Below are 17,952 nucleotides of genomic sequence, written 5' to 3'. Positions count from 1 at the left end.
ACTTTTGGAAAAAAGTTTTGGCCAACTTTATACAAAAAATTGGAAATCTCTCAAAGAAAGAAAGAAAGCAATTCATTTCAATATACACTCTTCACAAAGATGTTTAGATCATGCAAAGTTCAATTCATTCATAAAATTACGACTTTATGTCATGAATAAGTTAAATCTACTCATGTTATCGATGAAAGTACACAAAGATGTTTAGATCATGCCCAAAGAAGTAACTTTCAGACACAAAGTGAAAGAAAACAGTTCTCTCGAAACAATTACTTTTATAAAAAAAACTCAACTATATAAAATAACATCACAAAATGAGGCAATCAATTCATTCATAAAATTACGACTTTATGTCATGAATGAGTTAAATCTACTCATAGGAATTTTGTTTAAATTGAGACGAATATATTTTCAGGAGAGATCAATTTTTGGGAAAGAAAGGTGTTAGCTTTCTACTTCTTCATCTTTATACAAAACAAATGTGAAAATCTTCCAAAGAAAGGAAGAAAGCATGGCTGACATCCAGTATTTCGGAATGAGACACTCGCCTTATTGTCTCTTCAGCAACAATCTGGATAACATCACAAGATGAAATATACTATTTCTGGAGTGCCGAGGTGTTGAAATAACGGTTTGGTGTTGGGAAAAAACTCCAGTAATATTCATTACTACACCAAAGGTTCCAAACAGTGCATCACGAATATGAAATACTACTCATGTCATCGATAACAGTAGATACGTTATGACATGCATTCGCTCATTTGATTCAATCCCAGCTATAGGAAACTTATTTTAATTGAAAGGGGTATATTTTCAGGAGAGATTAATTTTTGGGAAAGGAGGGTTTTGGCATTCTATACCATTGACGACGACAGTGTTTCATGTAAGTGAAATTTTACCTCTTTCATATGCTATAATGTGCAATAATGGTGTGAATGATATCTATTCAACTGCATTACAATTCCAATTCAGTACAAACTGAATAGGAAAAAGTGTTTTTTGTATAATTCAAGTTGTGCATTTACCTGACTAACAATATGCCGTTGAGAAAGTTCTGAAATTCCGAATATATCCGGAGATATCCAGAAAAAACAGAAATTTCGAAAATGGTTTTTATTTTTTTCTGGCTTTATTTTTTGAAAAATTCGAAAATAAATTGCACTTCCACATTGCCACTTTTTCCCTGCTACATAATGATGTTTTCAGATTTACTATCCGACGTTTCATCTTCCGGCCACCGTCATTAACTTTATTTTTTCTTATGGGCGCTACATTGAATTCTTTCTGTTTTGAATAGAACCAGATTTTACTTTCTCGATGATGTATCATGTTTCTAAATTTGACTTTCAATTTTTTACACCCAATGTCATTTTGTTATTGTACAAGCCATTGAATTTTTGTCGAAAAATCGCTTTCACGAATGAAGAAAAAAGAGATATGATACAAATGTATTACAAATACGATAGAAACAGTGTTAGGACATCGAACTATGTTCAAGTTATTGGATCAAAATCTCACCGAGTTTAGGTCATTTGAAAAGCCGAGGAAAAAATACGGAGACATAATGGACCAGGAAACTAAAGAAAATTTGATAAATGAGGTATGTATGAGGTAAGTTAGACATTGTGTCCTTTTCAATAAAAATTAATTATTTGCAGATAAACATGAACCCGGAAAAATCTAGACGTCAAATTTCCTGTGAAATGATTTTTTTATCACAAGTGCTTGGAGACATCTCAAAAAAGCGGTTAAAAATGTTACAAAATACACATATCTCAAAAATTGCATCCAGGTGATCCCGAAAGGCGATTCGAATTTTGTAATTGGCTAATAAGACCTGATTTTCCTATTTTCCTGTTTTCTTGGAAAATATAATTTGGACAGAATAACGAACACATTTGGAGCATAAATAACCCCAGGCAGTTCCGAGAAATTCGACCTCAAGTGCGATTTAGTATTAACGTGTGGGCAAGAATTTACAAAGATATAATTTTGTGTCCTCATTTATTTGACGGAATTCTGAATGGAGAAACCTATCAGCAGTTTTAAATGTCGATTTTCGAAGACCATTAGGATGATCTACCTTTGGCTTACTATAAACAACATCTGGTTTCAACATGATGGTGCTCCACCGCATACTACCAGACGAATATCTAATTTCCTGACTTTAAGGTTTGGTGATAAATGGAGAGGGAATGATGGGCCGGTGAGGTGACCAGCAAGGTCTCCAGACTTAAGTGTTATGAATACATTCTTATGGGGTACACTGAAAAATAGGGTTAATTGTCAGAGGGAATATCAAAATATTGAGAACCTTCAACACATCATTGTTGGGTAGTTCGGAAGATTGAGGAAGAGTGAAATTAATCGTGCAGTGAATAATATTCAAAGATGGGCACAGTTTTGTTATCATGAACAAGGCCAGCATTTTGAGCATTTGCTGTGATTTACTTTTGTTTTTACATTTAAGTTAATCATTTTTATTTGTTCAAAGTTCTATTTTCATTGAAAAGGACACAATGTCTAATTTACCTTATATACACCTCATTTATCAAATTTTCATTGTTAATTCTGTCTCCGTATTTTTTCATTGGCTTTTTGAACGAACAAAACTCGGTGAGATTTTGATCCAATAACTTGAACATGGTTCGATGTGGTTTGTCATCTTTCGGTATACAAGTTTAAATAAATTTCCGATGTCCTAACACTGTTTGTATCGTATTTGTAATACGTTTGTGTCATATCTCTTTTTTCTTCATTCGTTAAAGCCATTTTTCGCCAAAAATTCAATAACTTGTACAATATCAAATTGTCATTGAGTGTAATAAATTGAAAGTCAAATTTAGAAACATCAAAGTCAAAGCATATTATGATAGGAATGATTTTTTTTCAATATCTCCAATTTTTCGAAAAAGAATGTTAACTTATGATGTATCATTGAAAAGACAAAATCTAGTTTTATTCAAAACAGAAAGAATCCAATGTAGCACCCATAAGAAAAAATAAAGTAGATGATGGTGGCCTGAAGACGAAACGTTCAATAGCAGGGAAAAAGTGGCAATGTAGAAGTGCAATTTATTCTCGAATCCTTCGAAAAATAAAGCCAGAAAAAAATAAAAACCATTTTCCGAAATTTTAGAAATATCCGGATATCTCCGGATACACTCGGAATTTCAGAATTTTCTCAACGGCATATTTCTAGTCAGGTAAAAGCGCAACTTTGCCCCAATTCAACCATCTTCGTATCTCTCATAGTTTCCGAGATCCCAATGGTGAGGATTTGAATTTGAAACACCCTGTATACAGCTTATGGCTTTATGATGTCGTTAAGCGATTTTTGGTCAATTTTGCCTACGAATTCAAATTGAATCGAAGCGTTACCGAAACAGCCCGAAAAATTTGTGATAGTGTTAATGGACTCACTGTTCGACGTTGATTTCAACGAGATTTCAACCTCGAAGATGAGCCCCGAAGTGGTCGACTTACAGTAATCCAGAAGGAGAATTTGAGGACTCTACCCATCCCAAACTGGGCTTCAGCTCCCATGCGGTTTTTGATGGTTCAAAACGTATTGGAAGGGTCAAAAACCTCGAAAAGTGGATGCCCCACGATTTGAACGTTCGACAAAAATTATCACGTTTCGAGGTCTGTTCTTCGTTGCCTTTGGGCAATCCAAACGATCCTCTTCTAGATCGAATCGTCACGTGTGACCATCTACGACAACAGGAGACGTTCAGGATAGTGGTTGGACACCGATGAGCCACGCAGGCACTTTCCGAAGGCGAAAACTCATCAAAAAGATCAAAGACTATATGCTACCGGTCGAAACCATCACAGCAGGGCCATATTATGAGGAAATCAAGAAAATATATCGAAAATTGCGTCAGCAGTAGCTGGCAGAGGTTAACAGAAGTGCTCTAATCCTGCTCTAATCTCTAATCTAATCCATTCTTCTGATTAGAATTGTGACCTTCGTATGAGCATCGTTCAGGAATTATTGAATGACGTCAACGGCGATCCAGTTTATTTTGAAAGCGTCATAACTGGTGACGAATCATAGGTATATGGTTATGACATCGAAACAAAAGTCCAATCGTCCCAGTGAAAGATTCCAGGAGAGCCAAGACCAAAAAAGCACGTTAAGTTCTTGCCACATGGACGCACGGTCAATAAGGACTATTATCTTGAAGTTATGCGTCGCTAGCGAGATGTAATATGAAGAAAACGTCTGGTATTGTGGAGGAACAATTCATGGCTTTTGCATCACGATAATGTATAGTCGAAGTGAACGATATTGTGCATATTTTAAAGTGACGGCACTCTCCAAAGTCCAAAAAAACCAATACAAGCTGAACTAGTCCATGTGGACTGTAAACTTGGCGGTTCGTATTGGTTAATTTTTACCAACCGAGTTTTATGATTGGCTGAAGAGTCATAAAATTATTTGAAGTCATGTTACGATGACGAATAGAAATCGGGGGATGTTATCGCCGTTTGGTTCAGTTCAGGAACTGATCGCGATTTGAGTGTTGAAATTCAATATTGATGCAGTTATAATTTTTTTAAATTGCTGTTATCTGTTTAAAATGTGGCGTCCTTGAACAAGTACTAATAGTAATAATTAGTGTGAAAACAACGCAGACTTTTTCCAGTGCAGTGATTTCAATAGCGATGGTGAACAATGCGAAAAAGATATACCAGTGAATAAGATTCGGATGCATTTGAATATTGAAACACAGAGAGTATGTTTCAATATATATAACAATCTACATCGCAAGTTTGGTTTCGAGAGAAACAAACTATTACAAGCAACATTATTTGATCAAAACTCCTTTCTCAACTGTACGTAAAATAGTCAAAAACAAATCTTATGAACGCAAGACGCGATGTGATACGGAATTACCAAAACCTTCAAATGTTCATCTAATAAAATCATAAAAAAAACAATATACGAATTTTACAAAAGTAATAAGATTCCTACAACTGAAATCATAAGGAAGACATTGAATACTTCCGGCCATAACGTGAGCTGTTGTGACAAAACACCTCAGAATTGGGTAAAGAAACTAGGATTTAGATTTAAAATAATAAACAAACGACAAACAGTTATGGAAAGCAGAAGAATAGTGGATTCGCTTAACAAATACTAAGAACAAATAACTAAATATAGACAAGAACAATGGCAAATTTTCTATTTGGACAAAACTTGACATGACACTCACGACACAGTTCCGAAAGGGTGGACTGATGGTTCGAGAATGTGTACGCCTAACATGCATCCATTGATCCCAAATTTGGATGCAAATAGTGTACCTAATAGTTATTGACAACGCTTCCTATCATTCGCGACAGTTCATCACAGTACTGCATTAAAATTCGGGGAATGATAAAATACAAAGTTTTTCAACGAATAACAATTTGTATTTTGAAGATTACTATACCAAAAACCAAGTTTAATAGACGAAAACATTTGAAAAAGTATGGCCCTTGAGAGTATTGCTGAAAAGTATGGACACACACTTCCCTCCTATTTTTGTGTTTTCAATCTCATCGAGTTGATTTGGGAAAAATTGAAACAAAGCATCCGGTGTAAAAATAATTTTCTAAAATTTGATAAAAGGTGATAAAGCTAATTAAGTAGAAGTATCTCATATCACCGAAGAAGACTGGCAGAAAATGATTAAAAACAGTAATTTTAGTTGAAAAGACATATTAATGGTAAAAAAAAATTCATTATTTTTTCAAAAGATGACGGTGATAGTGAAACAGAGAATATGGAAAACGAATTATCAGAAACGTTCGAAGAAAGTTAGTGAAGTGTTTTTGAAGCGATCAATTGTATATACATGTGAGTAAGTATTATTCAAAAGTATTTTCAATTATCACCCTGTTATTTGAATCCCTACTTTCTCACTCACCTATATTCAGGAAATATACATATATATATATATATATATATATATATATATATATATATATATATATATATATATATATATATATATATATATATATATATGTATATATATATATATATATATATATATATATATATATATGTATATATATATCAACCCGATTTGGCGAGGATTGGAGAAACGCTGGCACAAGTGTATTATATCTGAGGGGTATTACTTTGGAGGGGACAAAATACTGATTGATGAAATAATAAATATTTTTTGAGAAACATGAAAATTCACCTTATTTTTTCAACAGACCTATTACATTTTTGATTACAGGTTATTTGAATATGCGATTCGAATATTCTTACAAATGAAATGCTTTAGAGTGTTTTCTCTTTTCATTCCATAATCATCGGGAAAGTTTACCATGAAGAATGTTGTATAAGTTTCATGATTTTTGTTTTCAATCGTTCTAAAAAATTATCCAAAGGTAGCATATGTGTGATGTTCAATGCCCATTTAAGACCGATTTACTTTATCACTATTATACCAAGATCTTTAAATATAAACAAGTGGCGATAAACGTTTCATATCTCCTTGTGTGGCTAAGATAATAAATCAAATTAAAATGGTTCACATTCGCGTACACACTCAACTTATCTGATTGAAAAAGAATAGGATTTCTCCTGAATTCTTATAGTGAAACCACCTGTGAATCTTTAATGTATTAATAGATGCATTAAAGTAATTAGGTAGAAAAAATTGAGAGTTTAATGTCGGAACATGAACATAATAGCCGGTGTTTCTTGAACTTCACTTTCCGTTTCGAAGTTCCCATCGACGGCCACAAGAATAATTTCGTAATTAACGCATGCGTTGAAGTTTTCCAGTATCGTGTAATCCTCTTCTAGTTCGGGAGCCGTTTTCAAAAATTCTGGTTCGCCCTTTATTCTATATTTCACGTAGAAATGTTCACCGGGTATGTTGGTTACATCGGGTATCCACTTGATGAGAGTGTTCACAAGACAATTTGAATGTACGTGAATCCACTCTTTTGGCAGGGGACTGTGGGTTACAACTTTTCCGCTTTCTTGTTCATTTAGAATATAAAAATCGTCCGCCGAACCGTCTGATTTCGGATATTGCCTAGTTTCGTAACACTTAGCTTTCATCAGGTCATTCTTATCGGTTATGTTGAAGTCAATGTGGTATTTGAACGTTGGCATCGAAGGTTTCTGGGGCGTTTGTGTTTCTAACTCGATCTCCATAACTTTGCTGAAATTGAAAATAATATTAATCGATACTGGTAGTTACGAAGTTTCATTTTTAGTTTGGAAATTGTATACCTATTCATCTAACAAAAACAAAATATTTTATAGGTACCTACTTCGAACATTACATTATTTACAAACGACAAAATTTTTTGATTTACTAGTTAAACGGGTAAATATTGCAAAAAAGCTATTGATGTAACCTTTAGATATCTGCGATTTCTGCGGAACGAGAGTTGGGAGTTATGGAATCATCGATACATATAAAAAAATTGGAGTCTTCCGCCGTATTTGTTTGTCTTATTATTCAAAAATTTGTTATTAACAATGCGTTGTTTATAAAATCTTTTTTGGGAATCTAATAATATGATTTTGAAAAAAAAAAATTTCATAAAAACGTAGTTATTGATAAACTTTTCATTTTTGCCAGCCAATATCAATATTAACGAGCCATTTCATTGAACCATTATTTTTACTGCTCTTCTGTATTCTGACAAACAATGTTTTTTATATCATCAGGTTTTATTTTTTGAATAAAAATAATAATAAAAAAAATAATAAAAAAATGTTTTGTAATGAGTGTTTTTTTCAGAATAATATTTAGTTATTTTCATTTGAAAAAACTGTGAAAATTCATTTGTTCGTAACAATTTCTATTTCAAATAAATGAATAAATTAAAAAAAATAATATATTTTCCCAAAATACAGAAGAGTATCGGAAGGAAAAAAATGTTTCGAAATAAAATATTTCAATATTGATACTTACTGGCAAAAATAAATACTTACTCAATAAATGTGTTTTAATGCAATGAAATTTTTTTTAAAAGAGATTTTCAAATCATTATTTGATTATATCAGTAAAAATCAATTACCTCCACCTCCACCTCCACCGCATTTGTTCATAATAATTTTTTCAACAATAAGAAAACAAATCATATTGATATAATTTTCATTAGGTAATAATAAAACAAACCAATCAGAATATTTGAACAAAAATGTTCCATTTTTGCTCTTAGATTTTTAAAATGTTTGATTGTTCATAAATAAGTGAGGAATTGGAATTTTTCAATTTTTCAGTGAGAACATGAAGTCTTTAAAGAATATCTCTAAGAAAGAAAAAATCCAGTCTTCATTTTGAAAATTATCAAAGGTAAACCTTCAGCAAAAATTGTTAACTAACAAAAGCATAATTGAGATAAAAAGTACAACGAAAACGTTTCACCACCTCATTATTGCTTATTCAATTATCAACTATCTACCAAGTATCTAATTTTTTCTATTTCTTAATATTGATACTCAATGGGTTTGAATCTTTTTTGTTACACGTTTTTTCACCGCTCAATGGAAACTATGAATATTGGTGCTACAGTTCTGGGAATTTTGAGATATTTAGACAAAATAATAAAGCGAATAGTTTGTCGAGAAGAATGAATATCGAGTCCAATATGACATAACAAGATCTGATATCATATATTCTTGTCCAGAAATTGAGGACTGTGTATAAAAAAAGACTTGCTGATGTTTTGGCATAAAAAGGCTAGAAGGGTATCTCTATATTTCTTTTTTCTCTAGGTTGGGAGCAACAGAGTGAATCTCCAACCCCAACTGTGGTGCATTTCTTCTATTGACGTCTTTACAATTTGTCAACTCAGAATAAGTTAATATATTTTACGTGCATGCTGTAGTTGTTTTGAATATTCCTAATGGTTCTTTTCACTCAGCCTTCACATCCGGATTGACGAATAAAATTTACTACATACAGTAACCTTGATACGTACTGGGATTTATTTGGATCATTCTGATATTAATTATAGGCATTGGGTCTTTAGTTTATATTTGTCATTTGTATACATATCAATGTTTATATTTTTGTTCTCTTATCTCTGTACATCCGGTGAGGTGCAGTTATCATGAGTACATTCTTACACTTTCATTATTAAATATATTCTCAACCTCAAAATTTAATTTTTCACCATATTCTCAAATATTGATTCAGTTGTACTTACTGGTCGCTTTCTCCAGCACAATTGACAGCTCCAATTTGGACGAAGTATTTGATTCCTTCCTTCAGACCGGTTAGTTTGGCTTGAAAATTATCGGACCCAGATACGAAATATCTCACGGTAGATTTTTCATCTACTGTGTCCCCCTTCATTTCACTGCAATATACATTGTAGCCCAATAAAATTCCGTTCGCCTGAGTCGGTTTATTCCATTGCAATAACACAGAACTAGATCCAAGTTGGTAGTGTTCAAACAAAAATGGCATGTTGGGTTCTGAAATAAACAATGGATTATTGCTATTTTAAAAAGAAAGTATAAAAACACGGCCGCTCTCTAGTACCTATGCCGTTTAGATTAAATATTATATTTTCAGGTATGTAAAAAGTTGTATCACCTAAGGTTAAACTCCATTCAAGATCACTCGGAAAAATAGACCCTCACTTGGCTTTGATATTCAAATTTGGCTTCATTCATCAACGTAATCTCCATCAAGAGCCACACAATCATTTCAGCGCCGCTTTAATATTTCAACAATACTTTTGTAAAATGATTTATTTTTTGCCTCAAAATAGGTCTCAGTTTCAACAATAACCTCTTCATTCGAGAGAATTTTTTTTATCGGTGAGCATTTTTTTTGAGGTCTGCGAACAGCCAGTAGTCGCTGGGAGCCAAATCTGGCTAATACGGTGGATGTGGGAGCAATTCAAAGTTCAACTCATGTAGTTTTACCATTGTTTTGATTTACTTGTGAGACGGTGCGTTGCCTTGGTGGAATAATCTTTTTTATTTACCATATGCGGTCGTTTCTTTGCAATTTCAGTCTTCAAACGCTACAATAAACGCTATATAATATTCACTGTTGATCAAGATAGTTGATGAATATTACACCACGAATATCCCAAAATACCGAGGCCATAACCTTTCTAGTCGACTGTTGTGCTTTCGGTAGCTTTGGACGAGGTTAACCAGTTGCTCTCCACTCAGATGACGATCGTTTTGATTCCGGAGTGAAGTGATGGATCCATGTTTCATCCATTGTCACATATGACGAAAAAATTCCGGTTTGTTATGTTTAAACATGAATATTACTGGAGTATTTTCCCAACACCAAATCGTTTTTTTTAACACCTCAACACGTGTTTCGATTGGTGTTGGGAAAAAACTCCAGTAATATTCACTACCACACCAAAGATTCCAAACAGTGCATCATAAATATGTTTGAACATGGCCAAAAACTACTCAGAATCATCAAGACGTTCTTGATTTTGGTCAATAGTGAGCTCGCGCAGTACACTCTTTGAACAGAGCTTTCTCATAATCAAATGTTCATGCAATATAACGCCAACACGTTCTATTGATATCTTTACAATGTCAACTAAATCACGCAACTCCACTTTTTCGATCATTCAAAACGATTTTGTGGATTTTTTGGTTTTCTGGTGCTCCTGCCTCATTTGGACGTCCACTACGTTCTGCATCATCGGTTTTTCTACGACCACGTTTGAAGTCATAAAATCAACGTTTAACTGTTATTTCTGATGGAGCGGAGTGCCTATAACACTTTTCAAGCCATTGCTTCGCTTGAACGGTTTTTTCCATAAATTGTTTTTGATAAATTGTTTTGAAAATAACAAAAGTAGCCAGGAGGTTCGACGTGGGTGCTTTGTTCACTCACTTGAGTTGACTGCCGTATTGGTCGGTGGTTCAAGCCCCAGACTGAACGCTCGATTTTCACTTGCTATCATCCAACCCGTGTTAGGAATCACATGTTGAAAGGTAAGACCTCGTTAATCCTTAGTTCCCACAAGTTTCGACTTCTGACGGTTGTGATTCGTAGGGGTGCGACAGTTGGTTAACGGAAAAACAGGTTTTTTTTCTTAGCACAACAACTCACAAACTCATGAGTAAAATAATATTAAATTTCAACAGCTTTATTTTAAGGGTTAGTACTAATTGAAAAAGCGGTGAACACGGTAACACTAGTTTAGCACCATCTATGTGTTAGGCCAGAGACTTTTCAGCCCAGGTAGTACACAGTAACAGATCGCTTTCTAATTCTAAACTGAATCGGGTTGTGTATCGTACACTACATATTCTCCCAAAAACATCTAGAGGCTTCATATCAGGTGATTTAGTTGGCTCCTCTAAGGGATCACGTTTGTCTGTCTACCGGTTTGGGATGACTGACTCGATTAATTTCAGCGTGGTCCTGCTGCTGATAGATACAGAAAGACAAAATAATGAAACAAGTTAATCACAACTACAACTTGCAGATACAATCTAGGAATAAAATCGACACAGAAAAAGATATAAAAGACAACTATGCAGGACTAGACACGTAATCATTTTGGATGTCGATTTTTTTTTCACAGTTGATCGTACGAATAACAATTCTGTAAATAAATTAGTTGTTTTCAAGACATGTGACAATGACCTATAATTCATCGATAGTAGATTTTATCGGTTTCTGCTCATATTTATACTCGAACCATCGTACAGAAGTAAGCACTCTGTACGGTGCTCCAACCTTGAGTCCACTGATTTTGGCTCCTGGTGAGTTTGAAAGATTGAGTTTTTTTTCCAAATGGATAATCTTTCAAGGGCAGATTTTTAGTGATTATTTTTCTGTCTCCACTGAATCTATTCTAGCTGTTTTGCTCGTTGTGGATGTGCGATACACTATTTTGTGTAGCATTGCTTGGATTGTGGAAAATATTTATTGCTGAATACTACTTCCTTCAGTTACTTCTGGACGTATTAAATAAAGTCTGTAAACTGATCGATGAAAGTCGCAACTCCGATTTGGACTCGGTAAGTCTGTTCTTGATACTTCCATAAAAATTTGTCATTGAAATTTGAGTTATTTATGGCTTTGGAATGTGATATTCAGATTATCCATACGATTTATTATCCTTTTTGAAAACGGTTGTAATATGTATCTTTACAGAACATTCTATACTTTACTGAAAGTTTTGTAATGAGTTAGTTTCTGTAAGAACAAATGGATGTGTTCTTCATTACCTATTCAGAAAAATATGTGCAAATCAAATAAATTATTGTTTTTTTGTCGCTTTGCAAACCCTGTACAAAGCAAAACAATATCTTTAGAAAGTGAGAAACTCTTCAAACAATAAATAACCTACAAAAAAGAGAATACTCGTACATGGAGCGGTCACTCATCATCCTATACTCTGTTTTCTCATGTTCCCTCCTATTTATCTATGTATCATCCAGTTGTCATCACTTTGAAATATATTTGAGAACACATGTTATTGGAAGTAAAATTCACTACTTTATTTAAACAGCTTCTCTGAGACAACGAGGGTGCTCCAGCTGTTGACATATTGCGTTGTACCCCACTGAAAAAATGAGTTATCCTCCAAAACAGTTGAATATTCAATGAGGTTGTGTAATTCAATATCAAGAAAACCAGAGATTTCGAGAGTGGTTTCACAATGTAACTGTGTAAAAGGGGTCCCTAGACGGTCCATAATATTGTCAATGTGATTGGTGATTTCGATTGATAGTTGTTTCAATGTTGTTTCAATCATTATGTCAAACTCATTCAGTGAGAGTATTTCAAAGGAGCGTGACATGTTTTTTTTATTAAAATGATTTCGAATACTGATTTGGGCCTTCAAGCCTTAACTTTGGCTGTCTGCAATCAGAAGAAAGAAAAGAAGGGGAAAAGACGCTGGTCCAAAGAATGGTACAAACTGAGAAGTCGTTTTACCCACGAACATTTATTAAACCTTCTGCTAGATACGGAACCAGACGACTAAAAAACTTTTCTCAGAATAGACCAGGAAAGTTTTGATAATTCACTTCAGTTAATTCAGCCAAAAATAGAAAAAAGACACTTCAATGCGTGAAGCAATCCCTGCCAGTCAAATACTTTCCATAACATTAAGATACCTAGCTTCTGGAACGGATTTGGAAGATTTGAAAATCATGTGTGCCATTGCCCTTCAGACTTTGGAAAATATTATGGAAACCTGCGAGGCACTAATTGAGGCAAGGAAAGGCAATGCTTCTTTTATTTTTATTTAAGTAATCGTTTGATTTCACTTTCCATAACTCAGGATAGTCACGATACAAACTAATCAAAAGGGTTACAAAATCTCGTTCACCGACGGACTCGCCTTCCTTGCAGCTCGATACATTCGTCATCTTTGGTATCTTGAAGTACCACTGGCAGAACTATTGACAATATTTCTCATTTACACTATCAATCTACGCGGCCAATGGCGCCAGGCAATGACCTTCAATCAAATTTTATATCTATTTCCGTCCATCGATTGACAACCGCGTCAATCGCCTCCTACACGATCATTTGTGTGCTTCAATGAGCATCATTGACAATATTATTAATATTATTGACTGTCTAGGGACCCCTTTAACAGGAGTCACCTGTTTATCTGGTGTTTCGCAAAAAGGTCGTCAATAATTGGTCGCGCAAACAATGAAACACTCGTTTCGAACATATATTCTCAGTTTTAGCTGTTCAGCATATTTGGTTTATTGGTGAGAGGCATAAGAGTTAGAAGTGCTTTGCGTGTTTGGACTTGCATTGAATTTTGTGTAAAGAATGGAATTAAGTGCTCAAAAACACTCGAAATGTTGACAGTGGCATACGGTGATTGTGCTCTGAGTCAGAAAATTTTTTACAAGTGGTACAAGCTATTCACAGAAGGTCGAGAAGATGTGAATGACGATGCTCGCCATGGATGCCTCCGGCACATCAACAAACGATGAAAATGTTGGAAAAGTGGCGAAAATTGTTAGGGAGTATCGTCGAATAACTATTAGAGGAGTTGGTGAGGATATCGGCATATCGGTTGGCTCACTCCATGCAATTTTTTCGGAAATTTTGGGCATGAAGCGTGTGGCAGCGAAGTTGGTTCCAAAATTGCTGAATTTTGACCAAAAAAACCGTCGCATGAGCATCGTTTAGGAATTGTTGAATGGCGTCAATATGGTTATGACATCGAAACCATAATCCAATCGTCCCAATAAAAGCACGCCAAGTTCGATCAAGTATCAAGATTTTGCTCACTGTTTTCTTCGATTACCGTGGCAAAGTGCATCAGAAGTTCTTGCCACATTGGTCGAACTGTCAATAAGGACTATTATCTTGATGTTATGCGCTGCTTGCAAGAAGCAATACAAAAAAAACATCCGGTATTGTAGACACGGAGTAAAGACACGCCCGAAGAAGCCATTGCATGGACAAATACGTGTTGCGTTTTTGTAAAAGTGTTTAGTGAAAATCTAACAATAAAGTGTTTTTTAATACATAGTTATGAGGTTTCATCAGGTGTCGGCCAATTCCATCATATATCTTGAAACAATTCATGACTTTTGCATTACGATAATGCACCTGGTCACTCGTCATTGCGTGATCGTATTTTTTTTTACCAAAAACAACACCGCAATTATGCCTCGCCTCAGCCACCTGAGGTGGGTTAAAGGGCACGACAGGAGTAAAAATAATCGCATTGCCGACTCTTTAGCCAAGGAAGTGGCTGAACTAAGAATTTTAGGACCCAGTGGCACCTACGGCCTGATGACTTCGATAATTGCGGAACTAGCCAAACGGCACACCCATGGTCAATCCCTAAAGAGATGGGATGAAATTAAAGAATGAAATCTTGAAAGGATCACCCTGGGAAGCTGGCGCCAGGAAAAATCTACGCTTAACAGTAGAATTTCTGACTGGCCATTGTCAACTTAGGAAACGCCTCCATTAGTGGACACACCTCTATGCAGGATGTGTGGACAGGAAGATGAAAATGTCAGCATGTCCTATGTGAACTGTGACAGTGACCTGTCCACCTTCATGGAAAGGATAGGATGGACGATGAGCTGGGAAGATGTACAATGGGTCACATGTGGCCTAAATGCTGTAGGCCTACACTCACCATCCCAAATCTACAGATGCCTCGGCCACTGTATTTGGCCCTCTGCGACTTTTGATGTGAAACATCTATAGCCACACGTGAAACCGATTGCTGGCGAGGCGACTCATGCCGTGACGACGGTTTTCCATGCGCAAGCGATTGTAGGATTATCTTCCCACTGGTTCGGCGTTACACTATATCTTTTGCCATACTGATACCTATAGTGTATACAGTTGTGTTTACTACAGTATACATAACCTGTGTTTCACTTAATGAATAATTTTAAAAAATAATTGAAAATAAAACATGTCTGACAGTGATAATTCAGAAACACACTATCAAGTCATCAGTAAGTTAATCATATTTTTATATATTATAATCGAGGTGTGCATTTATCTGTGCATCAAGCCCGAGTATATTTGGTCTGTCTCAAGGGTCAGTAAATGTAAAATATAGTCGTATTCTCTTAGTAGATTATAATATATTATATATATATATATATATATATATATATATATATATATATATATATATATATATATATATATATATATATATATATATATATATATATATAATTAATAATTAATTTCAATTTCATTTTTATGAAAAATAATGCACCAAAACACTTACTTAAAGAATTAATTTCATTTAGACTGACAAAATTGTATTTCAAAATCAGCAGATAGCGACTAGCGCACTAATGTTTTTCTTATTTATTATTGACAGGAATATCAAAAAATTTATTAATTTTTTTCCGATGATGATGAAATTTATATTGAAACATTCATTATTGATATTTATAATCAGTAATATATTGCAATAACTAGCTAATATTCTAGTATATTGAAGTATATTGAAATATATTGAAAATGTTTCCTGTATATTTTAATAACATATCACAGTATCACTGTATATAGTATACTATTCTCTATCGGTCAGTGTATACCACGACAGAGTAGAATAAATATTGATTGACATATGGAGCTACAATAACACATAACATTGAAACAACCTAAAATTTGAGCATTGACGCATTCATCAGAAATCACTATCAGTACAGAGATCAAACAAATAAAACGGAAAGCAGAAGTAAATACTGGCAAATAACTGGTCATTAATTAATAAGTTCGCAACTAATTTAAAGTCTGTTGAAACTCATAGCATTAAATGAAACTCCAGTTTACATAAATTTGTGTTGCTGTTGTATAGCTTACCTGTTTGAGGCGCATCAAAACTAATAGTGTTACTTCTTGGCCCAACGTACTTGTCGTTTCTGACAGCAACAGTCATGAAATTCTTGGAGTAAGGAAAGAATTGTACTGACGTTTTTGTTATGTCCGGAGGAATTGCATACACTTGACTCAAAGCATGATTCCAAACTCTCAACAAGTAACCTTTGAAAGTACCTCTAACAGATTCGGGTTCTATTGAGTCCCACTGTACAACCACGTCTTTGTCTTCAAAGTTGAGTAGTGTTAAATTTCCAGGGGGTTCCATAGGAATTAGTTCTCCTGGAAGTATTTAGCAATATAAATGTATTGATTTTAGCTATCTCATTGAAGAAAAATGTATAAACTAATAAATCAATTAGAGCTACATACTTGCTTACAAAAAAGTCACTTACGATCAGCAAAACTTTTCGCCAAAAACAAAAGTGAACACAACACGGTACTCCACATTCTTACAAATGGAATGACAGCAATCCAGAAAACTACTAATACCAGGCAATCTTGTGTAGACATCAGTTTATTTCATAATTAACAATTTCCTCAATTTTTATTATTTAATTTGGAAATCATTTCTGAAGTGTGTGGTTACTGGATGTAGTCATGTCGTTCATTCAGTAAATTATTTTACTACACCATAGTTACGTAGGTAGTTAGTATAGGTCACTCTTTTATTTTGAAATATTTCAAACGTTTGTGGTTTGAGGCGCATGTTGAAGCTTTTCTTTGATTAATCAAGCATATTAACGATCTGGACTTTTCGCTGATTCAATTCATTCTGAGCCCTCTTGGGTTGATGTAACTTTTTTACAAACTGTTTGTTCAATGGATTCGCTAAATTTCAATATACAGTGTGTCACTTTTTAGGTAACCATACCAAAAACGGTAGATCGGTCCTTAATTGAAGTAGTGACGATATCAATAAATGTTTCCTATATTTTATGTTTCAATGAAATAATCAAGGGTTACCTATATCCCGTGGACCAAATTTAATCAGTTAAAATATGTGCAAATCCATAAATGTTTAAATGTTAAATGACTTGTGCGTTGAGCAAATAATTTTATAAAATCTAGAAACTGTGGGTCGAGGTGTTCTATTCAATTATACAGATATCATGCACGAATTTTGATCAATGGAGCCTGGTTTTCGAGGAATATGTTGAGATTATTACCAGAAAAGGAAACAATGATATAGGGGAGAGTGTTGCAAATCCGCCACTGTGAATAATACCGCCACCCGTTGCTTTTGGTTCCAAATTACGAGTTATATGCAAGTCTATAGCGCTGTACCACGGCCGATTTAGGAAGCTTCGGGAAATACCGCCATTTCACCTGTTGTGTTCAAATAGTATATAACTTGCACGTAGATGTTATGAAAGCAGAATAATGTACTTTCAAATATACATTTTGTGTTGGAAAACAAATTACTGATACATTTGAGTACTAGCACTAAAGATGCAGGTCAAATTGAAGCCACAAAAATTAACTTTCTCTAAAGGTGGTGCCATTACCCCACTCTTCCCCAAACTCCAAGAACTTATTCGAATAACATTCAGTAAAAATTGCATACTGAACAGTTTACAAAACCGCAACACGTGTTTCACTATACAAAAATTCGTTCAGGTGTGTTTTACACGCCTGTGGAATA

The 17,952-nt window shown here is 34.4% G+C and overlaps 2 protein-coding genes across 5 annotated transcripts in view; one reads left to right on the top strand and one right to left on the bottom strand.

Annotated features, from left to right (window-relative positions):
• The window catches only part of LOC111509303 (uncharacterized), a 75,303-nt gene that overhangs the window by 40,963 nt on the left and 16,388 nt on the right, over positions 1 to 17,952 (top strand). The window lies entirely within an intron of this gene.
• On the bottom strand, positions 6,613 to 16,859 carry LOC111509306 (neuroglian). 2 transcript variants are annotated; one of them, XM_023165020.2, is made up of 4 exons: positions 16,703 to 16,859; positions 16,293 to 16,589; positions 9,178 to 9,448; positions 6,613 to 7,175 (listed from the first exon to the last, which is right to left on the bottom strand). In XM_023165020.2, exons 1-4 carry the CDS (start codon positions 16,818 to 16,820, stop codon positions 6,671 to 6,673), a joined length of 1,191 nt encoding a protein of 396 aa, XP_023020788.2. In that variant the 5' UTR covers positions 16,821 to 16,859; the 3' UTR covers positions 6,613 to 6,670. The 2 variants fall into 2 exon arrangements, with proteins under 2 accessions (XP_023020788.2, XP_023020789.2); XM_023165021.2 differs by having other exon boundaries at positions 16,680 to 16,791.

The sequence above is a fragment of the Leptinotarsa decemlineata genome, unplaced genomic scaffold (assembly GCF_025532065.1).
Source record: "Leptinotarsa decemlineata unplaced genomic scaffold, Ldec_3_MD MMD2_tig00000218_RagTag_RagTag, whole genome shotgun sequence".
Lineage (NCBI taxonomy): Eukaryota > Metazoa > Arthropoda > Insecta > Coleoptera > Chrysomelidae > Leptinotarsa > Leptinotarsa decemlineata.
This window is presented reverse-complemented; position numbering and strand designations above follow the sequence as displayed.